At 35.0% G+C, this 12,167-nt stretch overlaps 2 protein-coding genes across 3 annotated transcripts in view; one reads left to right on the top strand and one right to left on the bottom strand.

Moving 5' to 3' along the window:
- Window positions 1-12,167, top strand: part of LOC114342228 (zinc finger CCCH domain-containing protein 13) — a 158,488-nt gene that overhangs the window by 84,823 nt on the left and 61,498 nt on the right. For both annotated transcript variants that reach the window (XM_028293017.2, XM_028293018.2), the window contains 2 exons: window positions 4,752-4,967; window positions 5,862-6,199. In XM_028293017.2, coding sequence (XP_028148818.1) covers window positions 4,752-4,967; window positions 5,862-6,199 — 554 coding nt within the window. The remainder of the gene's footprint in view (window positions 1-4,751; window positions 4,968-5,861; window positions 6,200-12,167) is intronic.
- LOC126882130 (monocarboxylate transporter 5) overlaps window positions 5,214-12,167 on the bottom strand; it is a 681,181-nt gene continuing 674,227 nt past the window's right edge. Inside the window, exon 9 of the mRNA XM_050646979.1 lies at window positions 5,214-5,343. Within this exon, the coding sequence (XP_050502936.1) occupies window positions 5,303-5,343 (41 nt within the window). The 3' untranslated portion in view covers window positions 5,214-5,302. The remainder of the gene's footprint in view (window positions 5,344-12,167) is intronic.

Below are 12,167 nucleotides of genomic sequence, written 5' to 3'. Positions count from 1 at the left end.
GAATAATCATCACTTGCGTATACTGGCAATGCTGTGTGAGTGGGTTACTAGTACAATTATTGTACTATTTGTCAAACACTAATAATAATAATGTTAATACTACTATTAATTGTCAAAGAATTGTTCTAGTAACCCTCCCAAAAGACATAGTAAGTAACGCAAGTAACGATTATTCGTCAAGTACACGAGTCGTTTGAGCCCGGCTTTAGGTCTGGATCCCGTGTACCAAAAAAATTGATTAATAGCAAGCTGAAAATTTGTTAATAGCTTAACGGTGTCCAGTTGGACAAACTTTGATGTATTGTGACACTGGAACAGGGGTAGTTTTAATTGTGAAACAGTTTGGAAACTCAGATTTGGAACATCAGATTATGAAAACATCCCATATATTTTGTCAGACAGAACATCCAATTTATCTGTTACCCTGTCATTAAATTCTCGTGCAAAAATCAGACTGCTGTTACTCACCAACATGATTCCTGTAGTTTGACATGGTATTCGTGTTCTACTCATTAAAATGCCCAGTTGTGGGCATTTCTGGTGATTTTTTCACCAGTCTGGTTTTTGCATGAGAGTTTAATGAATTGGTAGCAAATCAATTGGAAGTTTTATCTGACAAATTACATAAACATTTTCGTAGTTTGACCTTTCAAATTTTTAACCTGTTCCACAGTTAAAACTTCCAGTATTCCCATGCATCAAAGTTTGTGGGACTAGACACCGTTAAGCTATTAATAAATTTTCAGCTTGCTATTAATCAACTTTTTTTTGGTAGGCGGCATCCAGGTCTATATGGAATAAATAAATAACAAAACAAATTCCCTGTCAAAACTGCATTTATTTGAAATAGAATGAAAAACAAAATAATATTGTTTTAACAAAATAGGGGATACATGTTAAAATTTAGTATTAATAAAGTTTGTCACATTGGCCTAAAATTAATGTCACTAGTTACGTTAGTGTCACATATAAATAATTATTGTAATAATATTAATAAAAATCATAATTCCTAGCATGAGTGCGTCCTGTTTTTTGATAATTTAGTTAGGCGAGGAAACATAAATGAGTTTCTAATAGGGCTTTTCATCGATTGTCATTTGTTTCGAGCTCCTGTTAGATGTTGTATAATCCGTGTATAATATTACTATACAAGGATTATACGACATATGACAGAAGCTCAAAACAAATGGCTGTGAATGAAAAGCCCTATAGAGGGAACACGAAAAAAATTAACATTATCCGATCAGCTCGACTTCCACAGTTCACTACTATACAAGTTACAGGCATGTTTTCAGCACTTAAAATCACCAAAAACGAAAAGTTTATAAAATAATCAATCTAATGAATGTCTTTAAATATTATATTAAGCTCAAAATCACGACAAAAAACAAATTAAAATTAACATTATTCTGATCAGTTGGACTTCCACAGTTCACTACTATACAAGTCACAGGCATGTTGTCAGCACTCAAAATCACCAAAACGTAAAGTTTATAAAATAATTAATCTAATGAATGTCTTTAAATACTATATTAAGCTCAAAATCACGACAAAAAACAAATTAAAATTAACATTATTCTGATCAGTTGGACTTTCACAGTTCACTACTATACAAGTCACAGGCATGTTGTCAGCACTCAAAATCACCAAAACGTAAAGTTTATAAAATAATTAATCTAATGAATGTCTTTAAATACTATATTAAGCTCAAAATCACGACAAAAAACAAATTAAAATTAACATTATTCTGATCAGTTGGACTTTCACAGTTCACTACTATACAAGTCACAGGCATGTGTCATCACTCAAAATCACCAAAAACGTAAAGTTTATAAAATAATTAATCTATGAATGTCTTTAAATACTATGTTAAGCTCAAAATCACGACAAAAAACGAATTAAAATTAACGTTATTCTGATCAGTTGGACTTGCACTATTAGTTCCTATACAAGTGACAGGCATGTTGTCAGCAGCACTCAAAATAATTTGATATAATTACGTTTACCTGTTATAAAACATTGTAGATAAATTCAAATTAAACTAATGAATTTTCTTTATTATTGATATTTAAAGTGAGGTTAGCTGTCAACTTATTCTAAGAATAAATATTTATCTGCCCGATATTGGACTAATAACTTATTTGGAGTTTATTCATAGAATAAGTCTTATTTGACGTTGGTGAAACGGAGATATGTCAGTTTTATTGGTTGAATAACTTTATTCATTGAATAGACCACTATTTGTCGATGGTGAAACCGGCCCTTAAAAAGGCAAACCCATTGTAAAATATATCACTTGAGAAAGGCACTTTGCCGAAACAGCTGTAGTAATAACATAGTTGTAATAAATTTTGTGGAAGTATAAAAAACAAACGTTTTTCAGTGTTTTATTCTGAGATAAAATGAACTTCCATCAAGTAACGGTCGAATCCATCAATTAATTATGGATTAAATTTAGTTTGAGTTTTCAAAGCCTTATAATTACATATATAGCAACTTTTCTTAGAAACAAAACTACTTAAAATATCTTCAACTTCCAAATTTTCGAGCACATCATTCTCAATAACCATAATTGAGGGAAATGCTATTTAAGTCTATTTTGTGCCACTGTCGAACGGTGACAGTTTTTAATAATTTTCATTTGTAATCATTGACGTAATATAAATCTTACAAGCTACTGACGAATTTCGAAACTTCGATTTTTTTTTATATTTAAGCAATATAAATACACCTAATCTACAAGATTAATCCGTATTTTTTCTTTAACCTAATTTCCCTAAAAATGTTTGTAAACTAGATGTCACCTGGTCCATCCTAGTTTTTTTTAGATGAAATGCCCACTTCTTTGTTGTGGCTACACAGCACAGCACTGACTCTGCTTTTCACTAATTGCTCACGTCTTTGTTGTGGCTACAATTTCGTGGAAACTTCGAAATGACATGTAGTTTTGAAGCACATTTCTTTATTTGAGTATCACTCAGTTTTGGAAAAAAACACAAAACACCATATACTGAGTTACTGACTCATACGCTGTCAACTGACGACTCCGCTCAATAATTAGCTTACCCAAAATTGGTAGATTCGTTTCAACCTCTAACTTTTCTTCACTCTGTAGAAAAACTTCATTGAAATTAGCATCATCAAAATGTAGTTTTTTTGCTAGCGTTCGTTTGCTCTGGTCGGTATATTCAGAGTATTGTAGATCGCAGACCTTCTGCTCACAGTAAGAAAAATCACATCTTTGGGATTTTAAGAACTCACAAAAGTCATTTTAGAAGCTGAAATGCAGTTTTAAGTTCAATCTGTAATGATTTACTGACAGCTTTGATGAGTTCTAAAATTGTTGCCCAGAACTCATTCATTATGAATGTTTCTGTTTTGACATTTTTTTCAACAAACACATAGCCTCATGAACTGTTTCAGCTTTCTGATTAGGATCGTCAGCAAGAGTATGAAGGGCACATTTGAAGGTATTTGTAACCTTTATTGCTCTTGTTGCATCATCCCTTGCAGTCCATTTAGTGCAGCTTGTTCTTTTAAGGACAATGTTTAGATCGGGGTGAATGGGATCACTTAGTTGACTTTCATTTAAGCATTTGATCGTAGCTTCCCAACGGTGGGTAGAGGTTGAAAAACAGTTGTACACGGACTGAACAAATCCAAAATACGATATTGCTCCAACAGGTCCAACGCAACTATTTGGAGGACTTACTCCAACTAAAGCTAGTGTGCGGCACAAAAAATGTAAATTGCAAGTTTGTTAATCTTAGATAAATGAGCCTGGAGATTATTGTATTTATTACCTGACATCTAGTGAAAAGCATGATAATAAAGGAGAGGGTAGCGAGGGGCCGCTGACTCATTTGTTGCTCTTAGTCTTATTACTACTTTTCTAAGAAACCGTGCAGACTGATAGACAGTACTGTTCCTTATACTAAACGGCTTTCATTAGCGACATATTCTCACAAAATAGGCTTTTCGTGTGAACAAAAGTATGCATTGTAATGTAGTTTTATATGCCCACCATCACTTTTGTACTATTGCGCGAAATTTGAATTTTTCAAAATAATAAGATTTATAATTTTTATTTAAATCTAATTATTATTTTTTCGCACACAGACAGTATGGAGTTCGTTGCTAAATGTTTTAAGTTATATATGTATTAGTCCCAAAAAGGTGTGAAAAGAATATATTCTGTTTTTAGTAAATATATTTATTATAATTTTTGTATCTTTGGATTTGTCTACCTCAGGAATAAGATAAAAAGTAATATTTAAAGTATTTTTATACTTCACTTGGTCTCTTTGACACTATGTCTGAGAAATCTTGTTGTCCGCACCCGCACAAACAAAAGGAGTATAGTTCAGTGGTAGAGCGTTCGACTGGAGATCAAGAGGTCCCCGGTTCGAATCCGGGTAGTTTCTATTTTTTTTTTTTTTTTGATATTGTTTTAATAAAATTTTTTGGAAAGTACTAAGTAAAAATTAGGTTAATCTTTAAATAAAATATAAATAATCTGTTCGAAAGTATATTGATTTCGTTGAAATCATATAATAGAAGTATAACTTCTTACGTGCGTACAAAGTACACACATATTCTTTTTTTTTTCTACTTTCTCTACTTATAACTTTAAAACGATTCATTTTCAATAAAGACGGTTCATTATCACTTTTATTTACGTGAAATTTAATAAATTTCGTTGTGGCCATTATTATATTTGTCTTATTTTAAATTTTTGTTTTTATAAACAGAAGCCGACCTGATCCCGAGAGAGACTACATCCCAGGGCATAGAGACAAGGATTATGATAGTCCTTACGAGAGGGGACGTCCACTTGACGACAGAAGGTATTTAGATGTGGACGAACACTACGGAGAAGGTGTCAGAGATGATAGGATGTATGGTGCCCCTGTTGATGATAGAAGAAGCAGGAGAGATATGTGGGACGAAAGAGGAGTTGATGACAGGTGAGTATTTCTACTCACTTTCTAGTGAGTATTTCTACTCACTTTCTAGTGATTTCAGTTCTACATGAACTGAAACATAAGAGTGAAGGTTTCTACATCCATAGCCAATGTTTCTTGTAATAAATCATCTTCCACAAGGAAGAATTTCCTGTAGCTGGCTGTAAACCATTAATTACTTAAAAATTTGATGAAAAATTTTCGTTATAAAAGTTATATTTATTTAAACGGGTATTTCTTTCAAGACAACAGACTCAGTAAACCACAGGTTAAAACAAAATAAATATATGCAATGTAATTATGTTCAGATCAAAAATAAAAACAAAATACAATTATCTTCATCGTCCCGTTGCAGCGAAGTCCTCCTCGGGATAGATGTCTGCAAAAGAAAAGCAAAATTAATAACAAAACGCAATATCCTTACACCTCACTGCAGTGTAAGTTGCGAAACAGTCACTCGATTAAAATATATAAATTTATCGGGGGCTCGTTCACTTCACTTGCTACCGTTTAATTATGAGCTGCGAATTACCTCACCCCGGTACACATCGCTGTTCAAGTCGGCCTGCCTTAGTTTGCGAGATCACGTCAGTACTGCGTCTCGCTACTCAGGTCGACCTGCCTCTCTCATTTCGCTTGGCTGGTAGTGTAGCCCAGAGCTGTCGCTTCAAGACTGGAGAATCTCCGTTCGCTGCCTCCTTAAGTATCCCTCTGCCTGTGCTGCCATTGCCGAAATATTGTTTATGATTTGCAACAATTAAACAAATTAAATAACCCGCACATGTTTGAATATAATAACAAATTGGTTCATGTGATATACGTGGGTGATAAATATATACTGTTTAATATCGAATATGAATGATGAATATTTGATATTGAACACCTTTTCTTGTTTAGAGAAAACATAGATCACAGATCTCGATACGCACCGAGAGACGATCACAATCTGAAAAACAACCGTGGCGGAGATTGGGGCGATCTTCAACATGGTGAATATTCCAATCACGACTGGGATAGGAACAGGCGTCCGGTAAATTCAGAATGGGACGCCAGAGAAAACTGGGATATTGATCAGCACAAACAAACAGGCGCCGGGCAAGGGGAAGACGATTGGAGACATTATAACAGGCCGGTGGATTCTTGGACTAATGACGACAGGAGAAGATGGCCGCAGGAGTGGAGGGATCGATCGAGACCGAGAAGTGCCACTTCACATCAAGTGGAACCTGTGAATGGTAAGTTTATATCTGAATTATTACACATCTTATGGTCTTCTTCTTTCTAGCATGATTGATCATGCTAGTAGGCTACTGCCTGTTCATTGCCATCAAGTCTTCCCCGGACGATGAGGTCCAGCATTCTCGCCATCGTTTTGGTGGTATACCCTGTGGTCTTTTACCTACTGGGTTATTCATTTTTGCGCTGTTAACGAGTCTGCTGTCATCCATTCTTTTATGTTTGTTCCGATATCTTCTTTTCTGTCTGACCCACCTTCCTATGTCCTGTATTCCAGTTTTGTCCGATGTCTTCACTTTGAAACAAAGACACGATATACTATCCCAGCTAAATGAAATACTATTCGAAAATAATACTTCAATCATCCAAGATGGCTATCGTTCACCATGGCTTAGCTCAGTCTCCCAAGGTGTGTGTTCGCCTTGTCCTAATCTTAAATATGAACTATGAAAATTCAGAATGGAAGCAAACAAAACAATATTTTAACTAATCATGTTTATTGTTCAATAAATATATAATAAAAATATGACTTATTAAGTGCATTAACAAATATATTCAAATTCTTGCCAAAAACTAACAATTTTCAGGTTATACTTATGACGTTTGATATTAGTTCGATGGTAACTTCTTGATGTCGAATGGTACTGCTGTTTCTGCAACTGGCACTGGGATTCTAGAGGCTGTATTCCACCAGACCTACAGATGTTGGTCGTTGCAGTCTAGATGATATGGTTGCAGTCCAGATGACATGTCCCTCGTTGTTGTATCGCCGCCGATTTGAGGATGCTTGAAGCTCCCGGAGGGAGAAAAGTGATCTTATTCCAAAAACTAGAAGATAAATACATATCAAACATCAAGAAGTAAAAAACCAAAAACAAGCCTTTGCCAAATAATCTTGAAAAGTAGTCATTAGCAAAGCAAAAATAAAATGAATACTGACGGGGAATAGTCAAATTATTTGATTACCGAAAGCATATTAATAGAACGTTACGGCCTTCTCCAACTGATTCTCCAAGGGAAGGTAAATGGTAAAAGAGGACCGGGAAGAAGATGCATTTCCGGCTTCAAAATTTACGAAAGTGGTATAACACCGCTACCATTGAACTGTTCCGCGCTGCGGTAAACAAAGTCAAGATAGCCATGATGATCGCCAACATCTGGAATGGATAGGCATTTCAAGAAGAAGAAGATATTAATAGAGAGAATGTAAAATATGAAATATGTGCTTTTCGACATAGAAGGTTAGGTAGAAAAAAACATTATAAAAAAATTAATACATGCTTACAAAATGTTGTACAGTCATGTTAAAAACCTACCCCAAGAGATGATTTATAGAAATAAATAGCTGCTATCAGCGTGTAATTGGCTTTTATAATTTCACCACCTTCTTCTTCTCTTCATTTGAATGGCATTAGCTGCCAGGGCTATCCGGCCAGGATCCGTGAATATAGACTTGAATATTCAAGAGCCGTACCTGAGGTACATCTGGGCTTAAGCTCATAGCTCCTGAATCTGAAATATTAAGAGATAAAAAAAAAAACTTTGTAATTGTTTATAAGTTCCATAACTAAAGTTCTACTATTAATGGTCTAGTTCTAGTACTACCACGCAAAACCGCACTAAGCACAAAGCACATGCATTGCAAGCAAGCATAAAGTCATAAAGTTTTTAAGCAAGCTACACACGAGTCATTGTTGATGTTAAAAACTTTTGCACTGCGATTAATGTCTTTGAGTTTAAATTTTTAAACAACACATCAGTTAATGTCGGATCACCTTCTAGTTCCCTTCTAAGCAACTGGGACTCTCTTTGGAACCTAGTACATTCCAGTAAAACATGTTGTAAAGTTCCTACACTGCCACATAAACACTGGTTTGAATTCACTACCTTCAATCTAAATAAATGTACAGGAACACTACAATGTCCACTTCTCATACGACACATTTGTGTGATTATACCTCTCCCCAGGTTGGGAAATTTTGTAAACCATGCCTTTTTATATGAAACTGTAACTTGTGAGCAATAAGTAATTCCTTTTGCCTGTCCTATTTGTTGGAATCGATTTTCCCAACCGATCCATAGGTTTTCTTTATATTTAATTTGAAAATCTTTAAAGGAGGCCTTTGGTTCTTCACTAATGGGCAGCTTTCTTCCAAGATTCGCAAGATGGTCAGCTCTATCATTCCCAATAATTCCAGTGTGACTTGGAATCCATGCAAATTTAATTTCTCTATGTTGTTCATCAAATTCACATAGTTTTTGTTTTAGTTGGAGAGTTTGTGAGTCTATTGCCGCCTTGTAGCTTGATCTTGTGATTTTTTCTAGAGCACTCTTAGAATCACTACAGATGAGGCACTTTGTAAAATTATTCTGTTGGATTAACTCTAATGCTTTTTTAATGGCAAATACTTCTGCTGAGCAAATTGAATTAGCGGAGGGTAATCTTGCTGTTAACTGTGTTCTCTCGTTAAGGTATATCCCAATACCTACATTACCTTGTTTATCTTTGGATCCATCTGTGAAAATAAGTTTATATTCCGACCAGTTATTGAGGTACCATTCCATAAACTTGGTTTGGTTATTTGCTTCTTTGCCCATATTGACAGTTTCATAAGCCATAGGAGAAATCTGAATATTAAGTGGAAAGGAGTGACAAGGAAATAAGGAGCTATGTGCTACCTCATGAATTTCATGTAAAGTATTCTGGAAAGCAGCCAGTATTGGTGGGAAATATTTTCTTCTCCAAAAACTAAAGTAACCCAGAAAGACATTGTGAAATTGCTCAATTGAGGCATACATTGGGTTGTCATAGGCTACTACTTTTAAAATGAATTTAGATGCTAGCCATATTCTTCTGAGATCTAACGGTGTTTCTCCACACTCTGACAAAATTATATGAACTGGAGAAGACCTCATAAATCCCCCCACCACTCTAAGAGCTCTATACTGAACTTTATCCAATTTTGCAAGTAGAGAACGTGCACAACCTCCCAGAAAAATGGATCCATAGTCAAGATGTGATCTAATGTATGCCTTATATAGAGTGAGTAAAGTTGCAGGATGTGCTCCCCACCAAGTTCGACACAGACAACGAATAATATTGACTCCACTGGAAGCCCTCAATGCCATCTTTTCAATTTGACTTCTCCAAGAAAGGGAACTATCTAGAATAACTCCCAAATGAGAAACTTCTTGTTTCCAATCTAAACGTGTGTTATTCACTGATATTAGTAAATTCGGAATATTATTCCTATTTCTATCAAAAAAAATTGCTTGACTCTTGCTAGATGACAGACACATTCCCATATCATGAAGTTTATTAGAAATACTTTCTACTGTACCATTCAATTTTTCCACAACATCCACCCAGCTGTTGCCGGAGCAATAGAGGGCAACATCGTCTGCATACTGAGTAATTAGAACATCCTCTGGCACACAAAATGAAATTATATTGATGACAATATTAAATAGTACTGGACTCAAAGGGGAACCCTGAGGAAGGCCCACATTGGTAGTTCTTGGTCCTAGCAGATTTAAGGAAATAGGATCACGAACAGACACCAAACGATTAGTCAATAAATGTTTAACCAATTCAATAAGTAACCATGGCAAATTGAGATCTCCCAAAGCGGCCAATAATTGGATGATTGACACTTTATCATATGCAGAAGAAATGTCTAACATAACAGCAGCTGCTGGTTTCCTTTTTGAGATATTCATTGAGATTTCATTGACCAGATGAATTATGTTTTCAGACATCCCTCTACCTTTACGAAAGCCAGTCTGGAAAGGCGATAGGATCATAAAATGTTCTACATACCAATCTAACCTTATTTTTATCATGTTCTCTAAAAGTTTACTAACACACGATGATAAAACGATTGGTCTCCAGCCCGAAAGACAATTTATATTTTTATTGGGTTTGGGAATTAAACACACTGTTTGTGATTTCCATTGAGTGGGAATATGCATTCCCTCCTTTAAACATAAATTGAAAAATTTTAACAGGAACTTGATTGCTGACTCTGGAAGATGTTGCAACATAGAAAATGTTATACCATCCTGGCCCGGCACAGTATCCTTTCGTTCAACCAAAACCAATGAAAGTTCGTTTAAAGTGAAGAGTTCACACTCGATAGTATTAGATTTCACTGGGTGAGACGCAATGTCCTCAAATACAGGTGGAGTCAATGAACAAAGCATTTCCTCCCCTAACGATGAATTACTAGGAGTTCTAACTGAGGCTTTAGTGAAAGCCTTATGGAAACTTCTCACTTTTCTCCACATTACTGATATTGGAGTATCAGGTGAAATTGTGGAACAAAACACAACAAATGATTTTTTCTTTTTGGATTTAAGTTCTTTTTTACAATGTGCCCTAATTTTTTTAAAATTAATGAAGTTTTCTAAAGAAGGTACCTGTTTGAACTTCTTGACTGCCTCCCTCTTTGATTTAATTAAAACTGAACACTCTTCATCCCACCAAGGTAATTGTGGTTTATGGAATCTAACACGCTTTTTCTTAGGGATGAACCTGTTTGCTGCGTCTAATATTAGGTTTTGAAAATCTGTGTAAGACTCATTAGGGATGTTGTTAATGTTAGACTCAATATATTGGTTGAATTGTTCCCAATTGGCTTTTTTCACATTAAAGATACTGCGATCTTGAAGAGGGTCATTTCCTTGGGGACTATTTCTATCCTGCCCGTAACACACTACAAAAGGAAAGTGATCACTTGCTCCTATCTCTGGAAAAACTTCCCAGAGGCAGTCCACAGCCAAACCTGGAGATGCTATAGCTACGTCAGGGACACTGTTTGAGTCAGGCGGTGAGATTCTTGTCGCCTCACCCGTATTGAGAAAACACAAGTTATCCTCCTCCAAAAGATCTGCAAGACGATTGCCGTTCGGATTGTTAGATGATGAACCCCATAAAGAATGTTGGCAATTCAAGTCACCTATGAAGAAAAACGGTTTATCACACATTTGAACCAATTCTCTAAAGATCTCCTTACGAAAACGAACATCTGGTGTCTTATACGATCCTATAATAAAATTTTTTTCAAATTTGATAATGATAGCCTGCCATTTTTCAGGCAAGTGAATATGTGAAATGTCTATCCTATCAGCTGCCAGAGACTGATGAATAAGTACAGCTATTCCACCCCATCCATCAATCCTATCATCCCTATAGCAGTAAAAATTGGGAATATGCAAGTGCTGTGAAAATTTCAGATGTGTTTCATTTAGAAGAATGATATTAACATCGTATTCGTTAAGAAACACCATTAGATCTTGCTTAAAGAAACCATTAATATTCCAATGCAAAATATTAAATATCATAACTATATATATATAATTTGTTACTATTATTATTTTTTTTTTTATTTTTAATATAAAAAATAATATATTATATTATCTGTAAGAAATAAATGAAAATTCAGTCAACACTACTTTTACTAAAATTAGATGTATTATGTGACTCATCAAAACCTGCAAAATCCATATTATTATCAGAGGTTAAATCAACCAATCAAACAGGTTTTTTGAAAATACACTATCCTGAGAATGTACACGATTGCTTGTTAATGAGAGTGCAAAACTTGGGCCTTGTGATCCCGTATACTTTTGTGAATCATTTAATTTGTTTAAAATCGGTAATCTAGGTAAATTTCTGCTTAGATCCTCATTTAATAGAGCTTTATGCTCCTCTTTGTCATAACTAATGTCTTTAAGAATTACTTTATTTTTCCTTTTAACTGGGACCACATGACTTTGACTCTGGAAATGGGGAGTGGAGGATGGGGATTTTTGAAGTGCTTGAGTAAATGCTCTGGGTGAGCTGGATAGTAAAGAAGGAAAATCCCTACTTCTCCTCTGAAACATTCTCGAATTCTCTGGCTTTTCCTTAATTGGGGGAAACAGCTTGGCAGCTTCAAAAAAGGTGAGATCTTGGAAGACCATTAC

The sequence above is a fragment of the Diabrotica virgifera genome, chromosome 3 (assembly GCF_917563875.1).
Source record: "Diabrotica virgifera virgifera chromosome 3, PGI_DIABVI_V3a".
Classification (NCBI taxonomy): Eukaryota; Metazoa; Arthropoda; class Insecta; order Coleoptera; family Chrysomelidae; genus Diabrotica; species Diabrotica virgifera.
Note: the sequence above shows the minus strand (reverse complement) of the source record. Positions and strands in the feature narration are given on the sequence as shown.